Below are 18,754 nucleotides of genomic sequence, written 5' to 3'. Positions count from 1 at the left end.
ACAGCAGACACAGCAGAAGAAAGACATGAGGGCCTCAAGGTTCAGTAAACCACTTTGAGAGCACACACATTTTAACAATATTCACCCAGGTGCCTGTGTGTCCCCATTTTTAAATTCATGTTTACCCAGAGCTTCTGACCAGCGGGATTGGCATGATTCCATGACCCGCATTGAAGACCTCATGTCTTATAGGATTGTCCTTTTCTCAAAATTTCCCCTTTGATTTTGTTATAGGGAACCCATAAGAGAAGACCACTCGGACACAATTTTATAGCCAACTGAAAGTCTTTATTCCAGCAAGATGGAACTTCACTGATCTTTGGTATCCAAGTGTAGTGTTCAGTGTGTAGATAAGGGCCTTTTCAAGGCAAGAACCTCATCCTGTTCTCTCATTTAGGAACTGCAGTGGGAGGTTTTGCGCACACAAGCAATTTAACAGAAGCTAAGATAAATCAGCTGAGGTATCTTGACCTCGGGTTCCTAGCATAGAGCTGGGTAATTTTCCAAGGGGCTTTCCCTCAGGGAGATCAAATGCTAGTTGAATCTAAAATGGTCTCAGCAAGAAGACAAGATGGAGGAGTGTCTGCACTGTCTTTCCCTGTCACAGTTTCCAGAAACTATTATCTCTCCTTGGGTTCTCTGTGTGATAGCTAATTTGTGTTTTAAGTTTTAAATGACTATGTTTAAAAGATGTGTTAAATGCCTTTAATTTGTAAGCCTCACTTGCCCAAAGAGTAATAACTTCCTGAAATGCTGGGGGCTGTTCATCTAAGATACCAAGCCATATGTTTTCACTCCTGTGAACAAGTATGGCTGCAATAATTACACAGGATGTGTGATTGATCACACATAGGAAGTGCATCATGCAGTATGCTTGCCCCTGATTGGATGAAGGTAGGAAGTACATAGCCTTGTGGATTTGTCATTAAAAATCCCAGTCTAATGTAATTCAGTGCCATACTCTGGGAATCTTGAGTATGGACCCGGTCAACATTTAATAAAGCTTGCTTCAAATGTGGCTGAAAATTGTGATACGTCTTATTCTCATTGGGCAGGATTAACATCTGTAGAACAGGGAGGAAATAGCAGTCACCAGTCCAAAGGTCAATCAGGCTCCTTGGTGGTTTCACTTACCACACAAGAGAAAAAAGCTTTTCTATGAAACCTCCCTCAATAACCCACTTGATTGTGTCTTCTGATTCCAGGTTGGACCTTGCTGCCCAAACGGGTGATGTTTGATTCTTTTCTCAGGAGAGCTATGTGTTATCTCATACACACTCAGAAAAGCTTTATATGTGGGAGAGCAGGGTAGAGGTCAAGGTTCCCTCTGACTCAGTCCCCCTGTTTTCTCATGCCTGAATTACACTGAATTGGCTCTGGGGTTCCTATACCTGAGGGTACCCTTTCATAAAACAAAGTTTTGCAAACCTTCTTGACTCCCTTGGTGTGAAATCTATAGTTACTGTGGAACAGTTTATTTGAAACAATATTTTTTTCTCCTTCCTCTTCTCCTCCTAAGCAAGGAGGTTGCATTGAATTCAATGTGTAGCAGAGGATGACCTTGGACTCTTGATTTTCCTACCTTCCTCCCAGATGCTGGAATCTTAGGCTTGTATTACCATGCCCAGTTTACTGGGGATTGAATTTAGGATTTCCTGCGTACTAGGCAAGTGTGCTACCAATGGAGCTGCATTCCTAGCCTCTAAACACATAATTTCAAATAAATGAATGAAAAGACAACTACTCCTAATATAAGCTCAAGATTCGCTCTCTTCTTCATTCTGGGAGTGTCTGGGCTCAGACACTTTGAAACACTGAGTCTAGTTCCTTTCTGTTAATATCAACCATTGTATTCCTCAAAGACCATCTGGGCTGGGAAGGGGTTTACTCAGAACAAAACATTAACTGTGTGCATGTTATGCTAGTAATAAATGATATGTGTTACTGTTTCCATTTTATAATACAAAATACAAGGGTATCTCTATAATATACCAAACAAAAGTATTCTTATCTGTCCCTCCTGTGCCCTGACTCAAGGCAGAGGACTTCCGAGCTTGGTCTACCTCTCCCTCTACATGACCTTTGTCACTAATCTCTATGTTGCCCTCCAATGTCCTCTTCTAAGGTGCTGTCTTAGGGACTTTTCTGTTGCTGTAACAAAGCACAGTGACCAAGACAACTTATAAAAGCACTTGATGTTGATGACCCCGGAGGGCGGGAGTCTATGACTGTGATGGCAGGGAGCATGGCAGGGTATTTGAAAGGGAGAGTAGGAGAGCACAAAAGGGGAGGAAGGAGGCAGTCTCACTGGGACAGTTGTGTAGAGACAGGTTGCAGAGAGAACAAACTAGACATAGGTGAAGACAGAATGAGGCAGAGAACAAGAAGCCAGAAGATTAGAACAGATTGTCAAAGTTAGTATGAGATCAAGCAGAGCCAAGAGAGAGAAGCCAGATTGAATCAGTCAGCTTGGAAAGGAGTTTGTGAGCCAGAACTACTGAGTTGAACCAGTCAGAAAGAACTAGAAAGGATTAACTTATTCACAAGAGGTCTCAGAGGCTGAAAACATTCTAAGCTCTGCTAAGATTCTATGGAGGCTAGAAGCTTTCAGGACCAGGCCTAGGTTAGCAGATTGAGACCATAATCCTCCCAGACAACAATTGGACAGGCAAATAAAAGGTTCTTTTACATCTGTGACTGAAGTAGTAAAGCAAAAGTCTGCCGAGACCATATTCTACAAGAATCTGGAAGATTTGGGGGAGGCCGACAGGCAGAGCTACCTGTGGTAGAGAACGCAGGGCCAGGTTTGAGTCTCAACTGGAAAAGGATGTCACAGTAGTGACTACACACCTCCATCATGATGACTGTGGTGTCAGTTGTCGCTGTTGCTTGTGATTGACAAGATCAGAGTTTTTCAAGCCGAAGATAGAGACAGTGCTAAGACATCTTCTCCAAAAGATCTGGCTTCATGCATAGTGTTTGAAGGAGATTTGGGGATTCAAGGTCCCTGAAGACAATGGGACAGACTTCCTGGTATTTGTGGGAGTTCGCCATTTTGTCTAGAGACTCTGTGAGAGGAGTTTCCAAATTACTTGGGCCTCAGTCTTAGGACCCAGCTCTGAGTAACAGGACAGGCAGCCAGAGTCCACCCCTGTTCTCAGGTCTAGTTTCAGTTTCCATCAGAAACCCCCCCACCAAAGGATTTCAGAGTATTTCCGCATCCAGGAGTTCCCAGGATGAAATGAAGACACTGTTAGGCAATAAAAACACTCAAAACTTACTGATGGCTATCATAACCCTGCTAGCAAATAAATACACAGATGTCTACTAGCCATAGTTCACACCTCATAACATTCCAGTTACTGATGGGATTTGCACATAAGTGTTCAAAACAAACCCAGAGGACCTTGGTGATGTTGTGGCCTTCCCAGTTGTTTGGATGTTTATGCAACAAAATCCCCTGGGGGGCACAGTTTCTAGAATCTGTGCCTGTTGTGAACTGGTGAATAACTGTGTGCCTAAATATAGGTGTGGGGTTTTTTCACCAAAGTTTTTCCTCAGGGAAGAGAAGACTGCATCATTTTTGAGGCCTGTTTTATTATCATAATTATGCAGTGCCTCCTCATGTACTCATGTAGTTTATTCCAATCAGTGTGCATACCTGTGCGTGTGCATGTGTATTAGGGATGTTACAATGACATGTTTTGCAATTCCATTGACAATGTGATGTGTGTACACATGAGCCTTGACTACTAAGTACTACCACCATTTGGAATTAGATAGACTGATCTCTCCCACTCTGTTACTTTCTTTTAAAGTTATTTTAGCCATTTATTTGCCTTTTCCTATACAATTCAGATATACAATACTTTGTATATCTGGATGATGTTTTGCTAGAAATTGCACTAAATCTGTCTGCACCGAACCTGGGAGGAGCTGGCATCTTTACTGTGTTCCGTTTCCCATGTAATGAACAGACTATGCTTCCACATTTATTTAGATCTCTCTTGATTTTTTTCGGCAACATTTTCTAGTTTTCTGCTCATGAGACCTGTGCACGTTAAACAAAACATGCTTCTTTTATTTGTAAAGTCTAAGTACGATATTCTAAATTTTATGTTTAGATGATCACTGCTAGTGTACAGAAATATGACTAATGATGTATGCTAGTCTCACCTCCTGAAACTTACCATCAAGTTAATCTAGAAGTTATAAAAATTGTATCTTCTTTGCTATTTTTATGTAAAGTGCCAATGGCAAATGGGGACATTCTTTTACTGATGTACAAATGATAACAGGAATTCAATAATCACGTGCAAGAGTAAATGTTAGGAGCTCCAAGCATGGTGATGCATGTTTGTAATCCCAGCATTTGGGAGGTAGAGGTGAAAAATCAGGAGTTCAAGGTCATACTCTGCTACTGGGGAGTTGGAGGCCAGCTTGGATTATACGAAACCCTGTCATAGATCAGATCAGAACAGAACAGAAAACAGAACAGAACGGAACCAAACTAAACTAAACCAAACCAAAAATCTAGACAGTTTTATGGCTTTGTAAAAACTCAATACAGCTGCTGAGCTGATAGTTCGGCTATTGTTTCAGCTCTTTGTTGCTCCTTTGGATCTATAATCTAATCAGATCTTTGTTCGAAAAATTCATCTCTTCTCCTGGTTATAGGTGTGCTCTTGGCATAGGTCTACCAGTTTCACCCAAGAACACCCACGGGGTTGGAGGTGTGTCCTGCTCAGTCTCCCCGGCTCTGTGTCTGGCGGCGGCGTGAATCCTCCAGGACCGGTGGGGCGCTGTGGGTCCGGCGTGCCGCGGAGGCGCTCTTTCTTCGCCTCCTTGGTTGAGACAGAGGCTTTCGGGACCTCGGCGGAAAGATGGCGGCGCCCATGGACTGTCTTGAGTCCCTGGAGGGTGAAGGCAGCGTGGGGCGTAGGGCGTCCGGGGTGGAGGTGGCGCTTCCCTCGAACCCCGGGGCTCCCGCCCCGCAGTGCCCACACGGTGGGTCGGCGTGTGCGCCCAGCTTTGTCGGCTGTCGCCAATGGCGAGGCTTGGGCTGGATGCTCTGCGGGCTTTCCGGATTTGTCTCTGGAAGAGAAGGCTTTCCCCCCACCCCTGTCCCTCTTCCTTGCCTTGTGTGATGCTTGAATAACACCCGTTTTCAGAAAGAGTTTTTTCATTATATTTAATAAACCCCTAGAGAGATCCTGGCTGTTGGAGCTTTGTCTCCAGAGCTGTTAACATCTCTACTTTGGGAGACGGGTTAGGGAGGTAAGCAGAATGTAGAATGCACGGAACTGAAGGATTCCTGTTGCCAAGTTCTTAGCAGAATTAAATCTGTTGATTTGATTGGTTTTTATTGTTTTGAAGTTAAAATGAACAACAACATCCTGGAAGCCTAATTAAATTTACCTCTCCGAGCTTTCCAACTCAGGGTTTCATTGGAAATGGTAATAGTAAACCTTGCCGTTTTCTGGGTTTTCCCCTTTGTTTTATCCAAATCTGTTCCTTTAAGCTTACTTTTTTTTTCCGGAGCTGGGGACCGAACCCAGGGCCTTGTGCTTGCTAGGCAAGCGCTCTACCGCCGAGCTAAATCCTCAGCCCCTTAAGCTTACTTTCATTATGGACCCAAGCAAGCTGTTGACTTTTGTAACGGAGACAAAAAGCATTTTCTTTCTGAAGAGAGCAGTTTTTAAAATTATTTCTGATATTCAAATGCATCAATGTTGCAACTGAAGAAAATAAAGTTTATCAAAGAGGATAGTACATTGAATTATAAATTATACATAATGTCTAAATTTTATTTAAGGCAGAGAAAGCAAATAACTTGACACTTTTCTTCCTATTCTGGAACCAGGGCCCACTCTTCTCTTTGTAAAAGTGAGCCAAGGGAAGGAAGAACCACGCAAGTTTTATGCCTGCTCAGCCTGTAGAGATAGAAAAGACTGTAATTTTTTTCAATGGGAAGATGAAAAGGTACGGTAACATTTTGACCAGTTTTACTGAGAATGATCCAGTAAACATGTAGTTTAAGCATTATATAAAATGATTTCTTTATTTTAATGCATTGGTATTTTTAAAGATTTTTTTTCTTTTTCTTTTTCTTTGTTTTTTCGAGACATGGTTTCTCTGTGTAGCCCTGGCTTTCCTGGAACTGACTCTGTAGATCAGGCAGGCCTCAAACAGAGTCAGATCTGCCTGCCTTTGCCCCGAGTGCTGGGATTATAAGTGAGCGTCACCACTGCCCAGCTTAATTTTTAATTATGTGCATATGTGTGCCCGCGTATTTATGGGTATGTACACATGAGTTCAAGGACCTGTGGATGTCAGAAGAGGTCTTCGGATCCCCTGAGACTGGAGTTATAGTCAGTTGTGAGCCTCCTGATGTGGGTGTTTCAAAGAGAGTTGGGCCTTAAGGTAGTATTTGGTCTCAACTGCTGAGCCATCTGTCTACTCTGAGATAGATACCTTAGGAGGGATGGACATTTCATGCTCTGGATTTTTTTTTTTAATATTGGGCATTGAAGTTAATACTTAACTCTGAACTTTGATACAGATGTGTTACTATCTCACAAGAAAATTAGTTCCCTATAAGATGTGTGTTACATGTCTCAACTTCAATTTTATTATTTATTTATTTATTCATTCATTTATTGGTTCCTTTTGGTTTATTTTTTATTAGTGTTTGGTATCTTACTGTGTAACTCTGGCTGTCCTGGGTCACTGTGTAGACCAGGTTGGACTCGAACTTACAGAGATCCTCTTGCCTCTGCTTCCCGATTGTGTCATTACTCTTGGCAACTTCTACTTTGTAACAAGAATTTTGCAAAACAACAGTCATTTATTTCTGAAGAGTTCTGGAGAGTGGGAAGTCCTAGCCAAGGAGGGAGTAGTATTGGTGGTGTGTTCTGCCCTTCTGATAAGTAAACAAACAAATAAATACATGTTTGTTCTGTCTTTCAGTTGTCAGAAGCTAGACTTGCTGCCCGGGAAATTCATAATCAAAGATGCCAGCCTCCTCTATCCCGAGCACAATGCATAGAAAGGTACTGGTGTGATGTCTTCTTTTCTTTATTGTTTTGGCAGTAATGTTGCTTTTTAAACTTAACTTTCATTTATTTATTTTTTAACACTTTCTATTTTAATCATTTGCAAGTATACAATTCACTTGTGTTGATTATATTCATGATCTATGCAGCTATTACTTCTGTGTCCTAAACATTTTTATCTCATCAAACAATCAGAAGGTTTCACAATGAAATAATAACTCCTTATTCTATTTCCCCAAAACCTTTTTGTGGCTATTAATTTGATTATTCATATATTATTCATGTATTATTTGTTTTTGATATCTATGATTTTTACATTTAGCATGTTTCCAAGGTAATCCAGGTTACTATATGAGTATTTTGCCTTCACATATGTCTGTGCAAAATATTTGCACCTTGTGTCTATTGAGGCCAGAAAAGGGCATTGGGTCCCATGAAACTGGGGTTAGAGAGCATTGTAAGCCACCACATTCATGCTAAGAACTGGACCCAGGTCCACTGGAAAAACAGTGTCTGTTCTTAGTGGATGAGCCATCTGAGTTTTTAAATGAGTTTTTAAATAGGAATCACTGTATAGCTCTGGCTGGATTTGATCTCACAATCCTTGTGCTTCTGCCTCTCAAGCGTAGCAGTATAGGTGAGATCTTTTTCAAGCTGTAAACATCTTAAAACCCAGCATTATCAAACTGTTATTGGATGCATTAGAATCCGTACATGTAGTTCCATAGGAAACCTGTGACAAAAATTCATGTCTGCCCTTGGGCATGGTGCTCTATGAGCTGGATGAAGCTGTCCAGGAAACTGACACCCCCTACCCCCATCTGATTGTCAGTTTGCAGATGACAGACAGGTTTTTGTTTATGGCGCTTTCTTCTGCTACCTGGGCATCAGCATTCAGCACTGTGAGGCCTTATTCTGGCCACATGAGAAGGAGTTCTGGGGTTTGTCTTGTCTGAGGCTAGGCATGGTTATGAATAGCTTTAATCTCAGCATTGGAAGACAAGATGGTGGTGCTCTGTGAGTCTCAGGCCAGCCAGAGCTAAGTAGAAAGGGATCCTGCCTCAAACAAAACCCTCAAACCCAACCCAAAACAAAACAAGTGAATAAATAAATAAAATCTCTTGCCTGAGCTTCCTTAGACTCTAAATCTTGTACTAGAGAATGCTTTTCTAAATATAACTTGATTGCCTCTTCACTTTAGTACTTAACTAGAGAGAGAGGTCTGTTTCCTGTTCAATCCACAATGAGAAAGGTTGAGAAGGGAGTGGGTATGAGGGAGCACTCCCTCGGGGCTGGTGCTTTGCAAGATGCTTTACCGGGGTGACTTCAATCCTGCCAAGATGGCCAACTTGGGTGGGAAGGGGCGGCTTGGAGCAGTGAAGCAACTCGAAAGTCATGCTGTTAGAACGTGATTCACGCTTTCTGCCTCTCTGATTCAAAGGATCATTTTAGACATGAAAGCAGATAGCAATTAGTGATCTATAATAATTTACTGTATGTAGACAGGAGATGAAGATATGTCAGGATGTGATTATCATAACTGTAGGAAACAGAATATTGATGGTTTGGGGAATGGAAACACATTGCCTATGCTTCCTGCCCTGCACCCCATCCCCTTTGCACCTGTAGGATTCGATCCTGGCTTTTTCCCCTCTGTTAAGTGTGATAGTGCAGTGATTCAATGGAACTGGACCATAGTTGTGGGTTTTTCCAACCTGGCCACTTTGTTCCCTGAAATAATGACTCATGAATTGTTATTATTATTTCATGAATAAATGCTCAGGCCTTAAGCTCTTATCTCAATAATCCAGTTATTCTAATCTAAGCATGCCACATGGCTGGTTATCTTCTCAGTTTCATGTGACTGCCTCCTCAGAGTTTGGGGTGAGTCTCCTTATCTCTTTCCTAAACTTCCTCTCTGTGTCTCTCTGTGTCTGTCTCTCTCTCTCTTGCTCGCTCTTGCTCTCTCGGAACTCCCATCTCCCATGTCCTCCTTTAGCTCATTGGCAATAGCGTTTTTTATTGACAGGTGAATGCTTATACATAGTGCACAAGAGTTTCTCTCTATACCGGACCAGTCCGTGGGTAGAAAGAAAGGTTTAAAGGAGATCAATCTGTCAAGGCTCTTTTTGGGGGTGGAGGAAGAGAAGAGAGCTAAATGGTGGAAAAGCAAGAGGATTTCATGACCATTAGCAGGATGGGGTCTTTGGGCTGATTGACCAGGAAGCCTTTGTCCAAGGTAGCTGACCTTTGGGGACAGATTAAGAGGGTAGTTTAAGGGTGACTCCTAGTAAGCAGAAACCCATCTTTAGTCTTGTTTATTCAATAACAATCCTTTCGTTTAGCCAGTCAAAGTTCTTCTATTTAGGACATTGTCACCGCATAGCCATTTGGGGGGAGGGGGCATATTGATATTGACACTAACGTTTGCTTGTTCTATGGAGTCATAATCATATTATGTACTTAGCTTTGCTCTGTATCTCTGTTGCCATGTTTATCTGATATGTGTGTTTTCATGTCATGTAAGGATATTTATTGGTGATATGGTTCTGACTGAGAATAGCTTGGTGATCCATTTTTCTGCATAATAAACTTTAGTCTGGAAGTGGAGTTCTGTTCTCTCCATGCTGCCAGAGTGTGGGGGCTATTTTTCACACATGCCTTGTGTATTCAAGTCAAGCTCACCATTTAACTATCTTTCCAAACCTGATAAAGAATTTTATTTATTTATTTATTTATTTTGGTTTTTCACGGCAGGGTTTCTCTGTGTAATATCCCTGACTGCCCTGAAACTTGCTTGGTAGACCAGGCTAGACTTGAGTTCATGTAGAGCCACCTGCCTCTGCCTCACAAGTGCTGGGATTAAAGAGTGCACCACTAAACCTGGCTCATAAAGAATGTTTTAAAGACTGTTTTTAAGATTTATTTTCTTTTATGTATGTATTTTGCTTGCATGTGTGTGTGTGTGTGTGTGTGTGTGTGTGTGTGTGTGTGTATATATATATATACATACATACATCATGTGTGTTCCTAATGCCCGAGGAGGCCAGAAGAAGGTATTAGATCCCTTGGAACTGGAGTTATGGATGGTTGTGAGCCATCGTCTCAGGACTGGGGCCAAACTCTGGTCTTCTGTACCAGCAACAAGTGTCCTTAACCATGAACCATCTTTCCAGCCCCTCTTAAATAATTCTTTAAACGCATATTTAATATATAAACTGGCTAAAATATAAAGTATTGAATTTCCAAGAGGCTATATTTTGAGGGGAAAGCAGTAACTTCGTCTGCCTTTTGCTGATCTCTTGACAGTATGTTTTGGTAAAATTATCTTCAACATCGTAAATCATGTGTGACCTATAACCTTAGGTTTTATTTCCAGAAACCTCCATTCCTCCAATTGTTTGTTCGTATACCAGGTATTTGTTGAGAGTTCAAAGAAAACATAAATGCTGGCATTGGAGCCCATGCATGTGTGTATAGATACAAAGATGCACAGGACGAAGAACACGCTGAGTGTAGGCTGAGTTCTTTGATAAGGTTTACGTGCCCAGGAAAGCGAGAATGTTGTTGCTGACTTGTGCATTAGCTGATCTGTACCCTGTAAAGATGTGGACTCTTAACAGTTTTTGAGAAATTCACAGAGGCTGAATTGATTTCATGGCATTGCTTCATGGTCAGTGCTCCTACGTTTTATTACATGCTGTGTGGAGGGAAAGTTCTAGGTACAATACTCTTCTAAACTTTACCTTAAGATAAATCATGTTGAGGTCAAGTCAAACCTCAGTGGATCGATTACCTGTCCCCTTAACATGCCTTTGTGTTGAGACCAGGAGTTTATTGTGTGTGGATGAACCTAAGGATGATACGTTCTTGAGATGGTTTCCAATTACAATTCTTGTAATTGTCTTCTAATTTGGGTAATTTAACTATGTCAACTCATCTATAAATTAGCTTACTAAAGAACTATATTGCAAGTATAAATTGTCTTGAGACTTGATACTTAGTATAGGAAGACCTTTCTACTGCTTTGTTTGTTTGTTCGTTTGTTTTTTAGAGGTCTTGGTAGGTAGTCCAGGCCAGCCTTGAACTTGCAGTCTTCCCGACTCAACTTCCCAAGTGCACACGAACCATGATTCCCAGCTGGCTGGGGTTCTGAAACTGTTAGAAAAGAATGGTGGCAGTGAGATGAATAGATCTTCGTTACCCAGTTTTCATTATGGGTCTGGGACTGTTGCACAGATTTCTAGTTTATGGAGCAGGATTTGATAAGCATTTTTTCCTAACATGGTCTTTGAATTGTGTTGTATTTCATCGATGCTCAGCTGACAGATTTACATTTCTTGCCTCAGATTTGCTTTTCCTTATAGTTTTTAGCTGCCTGTTATGCTTTAAAACGTGTTAATATTCTATTATATGGTGTGCCTCCATCCTTATTGTGACCTATGAAGTCTGAGGGGAAGATAAATTTGAATGTGGAGATCAGTGTTAATTTATGTGCATCCAGATAATTTTGTTTGGTTGATATTTCATTTGGTTATGTTTTTTTTTTTCCAGAACTCATTTAAACTTAGATTTTCAAGGTCTGCTGTTAGACAAATGCCATAAACATAATTTGTGTACTCCAGGAAAGGCAAATGGAACATCAAATGGAGATCAATAAAAATGACATTTCAAAATGCTAGCCTGCAATTTGTGAATCATGCTGAGCCATGCGGCAGAATAAAATTTCCTCTCCCTCAGGGCATGTGCAGTAAACAGGAGGCAGGAGCTGAGTAATCTGAGCGCTTCCGGCTCCTGTTCCTTCTCCCCTCTAACTTCAAAAGCCTGTCCGAGTGCTGAACTTAAAGCAGCATAGGTGAGCGATGCTGTGCTCCCGAGATATGGGATGAATGTAAAATCTTAGCTTATCTTCCATCAAGAAAAGCTTAACGAGCTGGTGCCGGAGCCCTCTGCCGAGCATTCTGGGAGGCCTTGAAGGAAGGAAGCGATTAGGGTCAGACAGTAGTGCTGTTTTCTCTTTGATATTGGTCACTCTCAGGTGGGTGAGTTGTCCTGCCTGCCCACTATGGCTTTTTGTATTAGTTGCTTTTCTGTTGTTGGGATAAAACAGCACAGCCAAGTCTATAAAAGAAAGCCTTTAATGGGGCCTATGTTCCAGAAAGTTAGAGGCCATGATAGTGGACCCGAGAAATGGTGGCAAGAACAGCCAAGCGTTCACATCTTGAACCACAAGCTGGAAACAGAGGGAACCAACTCAAACTGGCATGAGCCTTTTGAAACCTCAAAGCTGGCCCCCAGTAACATACTTCTTTCAGACGTTTCCTGTTGCCATGGTAAAATATTCTGACAAAAGCATCTTAAAGGAGAAAGGGCTTATTTTTGTTCACATCATGAGAGTGTGGTGTATCTTGGCAAGAATGTCCTGGTGGCAAAGGCTTGAGACACCTGGTCACTTAAGTCTGTAGTCAGGACACAGAGTGCTCTATTAGTCTCCTTTTCATGCCGTGTAGGACACAAGTCCAGGGAAAGCGTTGCCCTTTATCTGGGCAGCTTTTCCCATGTCAGTTAAGCAATTCAAGGTAACCCTTCTCAGTCCTGTGTGGAGGCTTGTTTGCAGATGCTGTCAAGTTAGATCACTGCTGACCTTGCTTCCTTAGGTCTTATAAAGCCCGTGTGTGTTGTGGCTGGCAAGTGTGTTCATCTCCAATACAAAATGTGTCCATTGGCTGTGTGGTTGCACTCTCTCAACTGAACCATGGCTTCACGGAGGACTCTTCATAGGGATCCCAAGAACATGCAGTGCTGACTTAAATACACGATGGCATTAGGAACTGGGACCACACTTTGATGTGAGCATGCAGTTGAGCTGCACCTCTGCTGAGGGCAGTTATCCATCCAACCTCAGTGGCAATATGCTAAGATAAAAACATGAAAACATGTGCTTCTTGGGAGTGATGACATACTGGATTTTGCTGTGATCCAGAGTGATGCACTTTCTTTGATGGAGAGATCGTTCTTTCTTGGATGAAACAAGTTCCAAATCCTACTATAATGAGGTTGAAACACTCCAAATATTGAAGGCAGGTACTTCCTGCAGCTCCTTCCTCCAGAACCCATTCCAACCAAACAAACTCACACGGTTTGGCACAAACCAGTGTTTTTTATAGGTACAGTGCAAATTCTCTGCCCTGGTTTTTGCTAGTGGGGAATACTTGGGAGGGCAGTCTTCATGATCAACTGGTATACCCTGCCCAAATTCCCATCCTTTTGCAGCTCAAGATTCATTCTCCACTCTGATACACGGTCTCAGCCAGGAGGTAGACTAACTGTTCTACTCTAAGATGGACTGTGGGTTTGTAGGTAAGTGGGTACCACCTGCAGGGAAGACCCCAGGGGCCCAGGGCCTACTGCCTCCTGCTCTCTGTGATCTGGGAAATGGAAGTCTGCACCTCTGGCATTGGGAATAAGTTACCTGTATTTTATTCTCACAGCAACGCAAGCCACTTTTGTTCTGTTGTAACAGTTCTGCATGCCCTGGGTTTAGTGTCCATCTACTTTGGCTTCTCTTTTGTTCACTTTATATATCGTTTACATTTTTCTCCTGTTGGGAGGTGGTGGTGTTTCTTTTGTATTTTTCTATCACCCTTGAAACTTTCTTACATGTATGATATGTGTACGTAAGTGCAGGTGCATGTGGCCACAGCCCGGCATAGAGGCTGAGGACATTTCTTAGGATTCAGACCTCCCCATCACTGTGGTTTTGTGAGTCCTGGGGATCAAACTGGCTTTCATGGCAAGTGCTTTACCTGTTCAGTCATCTTGCTAGTCCTCCTTTGTACCTCTGTACCCCATGTATGACCCTTTCTCTGACCTTCATCCATGTAAATGAGAAATGATCGTCTGTTTCTTATGTTTTATCATTTTCCTTTTAGTTGAAGTACTTTTCTTTAGATTATCTTTGATGCTTTTGAATATGTCTTAGAGTTCTTTTACTTGATTTTCTTAGTTTTAGTTATATGTGTGGGCCTACACACTATTCCAGTGCAAAACCTCCCTGCCCCTGCTGGATTCCACAGTCTCTCTCCTTCTGCCCTTTCTTTCGTTGTGCTGTAGTCCCCCCTTTGTTCTAATTCTATGTCGAGGCTTTAGTGCCCATAATAGCCCTTTGGCACAACTTGCTGTGTATCTATTTGGCTGAAAGTGAAAGCACTTTCCATTTTGAAGCAAAAGTCTTTTATTTAAATTTCACATAAGCATCTGCATGTGTCTACTCTGTTATTCCATTGATCTTACATGTCTAGAGTAGACAAAGTCATGTCTGGAGCAGACTAGAGGTAGATTAGTGAGACTGGGGGTGGGGAAATGGGGAGCACCTACCAATGGGATGAGCTTTTTGTGGTGATAAAAATGATCTGGAATTAGGCTGGGGCAATGTAACACAACCTTGTGCATGCCCTACCCACCAGTGACTTGCACACAGCAACCTGTGAATTGTAGGAATTACGTCTCAATTTAAAAGATGTGTCTGAGGCAGTAGAAACATAGTCCTGAGGCTTCGGAAGGAAGCCCGCCAGAGTAGCTACAGTCAGTTCTTTTGGATGATTTCTTTCAGGTTTAAAGATTTATTTATTTGTGCTTTTATGTATGTGGGTGCTTTGTTTGCATGTTCAGCTGTATACCAGCAGACAACATCTGATGGTTGTGAGATGCCATGTCGGTGCAGGGACTTGATTCAGGAGCTTCGGAAGGACAGTGGGTAGTTTTAATCACTAAGCCATCTCGCCAGCCCTTCTTTCGATTCACTTCTCTTCCTACTTCCTTCTGGGTACCATAAGGCAGATGCTAGTTAGTTATTCCCTTTTTATGGTATTGAGATTGATATTAGGTAGCTTACACAATCTCCCACCAGCCTTTCGTCTGATGATTTTTTTTCAGCAGTGAATGACCGTTGCCTTGTGGTCAGGAAGGATGGCAGAGTCTGATCATTGCCCAATTCACGTGTGAGTTGTAGTTCTGTAAGGAACGCTGTGGAGCAACCCACTGTGGGCTGTCTCAATGCGTCTCATGTGGGAAAAAGTCAAGATATGTGTTCAAGTTCTTGTGTTATTTGTTTGGCTGCCCTGGAGACTAACCTCACAGCCTTGTAGTCTGTAACAGTACAATGAGTTTCTACATTAGCGTTTGCTTTGTAACCCTGCTAAGCTTGCTTGCTACTTTCTGAAGATTTTCTTAGGACCTTATGTGTTTGACTGTGTTGACTGTGAATCAATAAGCTTCAGTGTTCCCTGTTCCATCTATGCCCTTTCTTTTGTCTAATTAGGTTGGGAGAAACTCCACAGGTGCTGAGTAGAAAGGTAAGGATAGCTTGCTTCGAGTTTAGGGGGAAGACATCGAGTCAGCCTTGAGGCTCCTTAGTCTTTACAAGGCTGTGGACGTTTACTCTTTTTTGTTTTTGTAAGGGATCTGCCTGCCTCCACCCCATAGCCACCCCTCACTACTAGAGTTCATAGCATGTGCAGCTATTTGCAGCTTTTCACAGAGGTGCAGGGGATTTGAACCAGGTCCTCATGCTAGCAGAGTGTGTGCTCTCGCCTATTGAGCCATCTTTCCAGCTCTTGGGGCTGTTTCCCCACACTGCTGAGGTAGGTCTTTTCAGCTTGCTGACCCCAGGTTTGTATAGATGAGGATTTCCTGCTCTGGTCTTTGGCACACATCTCTTCTGGGGTCACGTGGATACTTCAGTCACGATCCATGCACTCCTTCCTGGATTTATGCGACAACTGCCCAGTCCCTCTGCTCCCCCTAGTCATGGTTGTAGGTGACCAGTTGTACAGTATCTGAAAACTTACCCTGTATGTTCTGTCAGTGCTTCTAGGGTCAGAATAGTCAGTGTGGACCCAGTGAATACTCAGTGGGGAGAACCAGCCGCAGTGATCTGAAATGAGTGCTGCTGATGGCGGCTGGTTCTCCCACAGGGCATCCATCTGTAGCCTAAGGCCTTCCTTGCCGACCTTACTGTGTGTCACTGAAGTTTCCTCATCTCCTCTCTCGGTCTTTTAGTGGTGAATAAAGCTGTCAGAGGAGCACTCATCATGGGGCTAGAGACATTTCAGTTGCAGGCAGGCAGCTGATTCTTGCTCTAACAGTCTCGAATATTTGTCACTGCCTTGGGGCCTCTGAAGGGAAACTACTTAGTCGTTCCAGTGTTCTCTGGATCCCTCCTTACTTTCTGCCATGCAGTTCCCAACATTCGCTGGGCTGCCCCCGTTGACTTGCCCAACTGCAGGAATCCTGTGCGGTGCCATGTGTACTGTGTACATTTACACACCTCTGTCTGACCTCAGTGGGCTCCTTCTCTTCCTTTTGTGTTCCCTTCTGATTTTGTAACTGCTGTCTCATATATAAAAGTTACCAGCCTTTAAGACAGTGGTTCTTGACCTTCCTGATGCCATGACCCTTCTCATGTTGTGGTGACCCCAACCATAAAATTTTCATTGCTACTTCATAGTTATAGTTTTGCTTATTATGAATTATAATGTAAATATCTGATAACGCAGGTGGTCTTCCACAACCCCTGTGAAAGTCACTTGACCCCCAAAGGGGCTGTGACCCACAGGTCGAGAATCACCGCTTTAAAACATAATAACTGTATTTTCTTTCTCCAACAATCTTTAATAAAGTGCAAGAAGAAAAACTGAACTGTAGTAACTCTGAAATCAGATTTGGAAGCAAACAGATGGGATATCATCCCTGTTTCTGCTTTTAAGACTGGTTTTTTTTTTTTAATTGCATGAAAAAATTTTTTTTATCTTTATTAACTTGAGTATTTCTTATTTACATTTCGATTGTTATTCCCCTTCCCGGTTTCCGGGCCAACATCCCCATAACCCCTCCCCCTCCCCTTCTATATGGGTGTTCCCCTCCCCATCCTCCCCCCATTACTGCCCTCCCCCAACAATCACATTCACTGGGGTTCAGTCTTGGCAGGACCAAGGACTTCCCTTCCACTGGTGCTCTTACTAGGCTATTCATTGCTACCTATGAGGTTGGAGCCAGGGTCAGTCCATGTATAGTCTTTGGGTAGTGGCTTAGTCCCTGGAAGCTCTGGTTGGTTGGCATTGTTGTTCATATGGGGTCTCAAGCCCCTTCAAGCTCTTCCAGTCCTTTCTCTGATTCCTTCAATGGGGGTCCCATTCTCAGTTCAGTGGTTTGCCACTGGCATTCACCTATGTATTTGCTGTATTCTGGCTGTGTCTCTCAGGAGAGATCTACATCCGGTTCCTGTCGGCCTGCATTAAGACTGTTTTTCTGTGTAGCCTAGGCTGGCCGGGACGTCATCCTCCTGTTTTGGTTTATGTTGTAGACATGTGCTGCCCGCCACACCTAGCTCCAGGTAGTCTTTGTAAAGGCTTTGGTACTGTCCTGCTGGCTCAGGGAGGGGCTGCTGACAGCCGTTGTCAGTACTGCTAAGAACAGACAGCGCTGTAGGAACATCTTTCCTTTTAAGAGGTAATTTTTCTTGCTAAATATGTCATAAGAACTTGAAGAATGATCTTGATTTCTCACTTTAAAATGACTGCCGACTGAGCCAGACTGTTTAACGTGTCAAAGTTAGAGCACATGGATTTGTCAATAAATTTAAATGTGCTAGTAGTTGCCATTACTACTAAATTGTTTGAGTAATATATTATATTCACATTTTAAATGGATATTGATCTTCATTCAGTGACTAAATTGGAGCATCTCAATTCTTATGAAATTGCTGACTCTTTTCCACTTTGTAGGTATACAGTCAGACATAAATCCTCGCCAACATTCCATAGATCCTTTTTCTCATTTTCACTTCTTTATGCACTACTCTTTGAGAAGTAAGAGTACTTTGTGGATGCTAAAAAATAGCAAAAAAAAAAAGTTAAAACACAACCTGTTCTGTGTCTTTTGTTGTGTCTTGAAGGTACCTGAGTTTCATTCAGTTGCCATTGCCTCAAAGAAAGTTCTGTCGAAGTTGCCAGCAATTGCTGTTACCTGCAGATTGGAAGGAGCATGGCGAGCACCAGCTATCAGCTGACATTTCCACCACCCAGATTGCAAGGCCCAGTCAGCTGCTCTACCCGCTGCAGAACAAGAAGACACACGCCCAGTACCTGTTTGCCGATAGGAGCTGCCAGTTCCTGGCAGGCCTCCTTGCCACCCTCGGATTCAGAAGAGTGCTGTGTGTTGGAGCACCAAGGTACGGTCCACTTTCAAAAGTTCTCTCAGGGCCATTCTGTGCTTACGCACATTTTTATGAAGCAGTTGTACGGTGTACACGTTAGGCGTGAGGCTCTAGACGCAAGAGGACGGGGAAAGTGTGTCCCCTCAAATGGTGGATACTTTCTGATCTGAGATTGAAATTTTTATGTCAGATTTCTCGGTTAAGTTCTGCCCTTAAAAAAAAGAGTCTGCAAAACTAAGCCGTGCCAATTCTCCGCAGTGCTCACCGCAACGTGTTTTGTTTGCTGCTTGTCTGTGGCATTTGTCGTTTCTTATTACGTTTGCTTTCATTACTCGCTTCAGGCTACACGAGCAGATCAGGCTAACAGCACCAGGTGAGAAGCCCAACATGAGGAGCCTTTTACTGGATATTGACTTTCGGTAGGTTTATATTATACATTTCTTCTTCGTTCTCTCGTTTCTTTCTGTGTTCTTCTCTTCTGAAC

General features: G+C 42.7%; 1 protein-coding gene across 3 annotated transcripts in view; it reads left to right on the top strand.

Moving 5' to 3' along the window:
- Window positions 1-4,877: 4,877 nt before the first annotated feature.
- Window positions 4,878-18,754, top strand: part of Zcchc4 (zinc finger CCHC-type containing 4) — a 40,390-nt gene continuing 26,513 nt past the window's right edge. For 2 of the 3 annotated variants that reach the window (XM_032916382.1, XM_032916381.1), the window contains exons 1-5: window positions 4,878-5,007; window positions 5,864-5,982; window positions 6,970-7,052; window positions 18,010-18,285; window positions 18,612-18,689. In XM_032916382.1, coding sequence (XP_032772273.1) covers window positions 4,884-5,007; window positions 5,864-5,982; window positions 6,970-7,052; window positions 18,010-18,285; window positions 18,612-18,689 — 680 coding nt within the window. In that variant the 5' untranslated portion in view covers window positions 4,878-4,883. The remainder of the gene's footprint in view (window positions 5,008-5,863; window positions 5,983-6,969; window positions 7,053-18,009; window positions 18,286-18,611; window positions 18,690-18,754) is intronic. The other variant, XM_032916383.1, reaches the window with a different exon arrangement.

The sequence above is a fragment of the Rattus rattus genome, chromosome 11 (assembly GCF_011064425.1).
Source record: "Rattus rattus isolate New Zealand chromosome 11, Rrattus_CSIRO_v1, whole genome shotgun sequence".
In the NCBI taxonomy this organism is placed as follows: domain Eukaryota; kingdom Metazoa; phylum Chordata; class Mammalia; order Rodentia; family Muridae; genus Rattus; species Rattus rattus.
The sequence above is the reverse complement of the archived record's forward strand: the minus strand, read 5'-3'. Positions and strand labels throughout refer to the sequence as shown.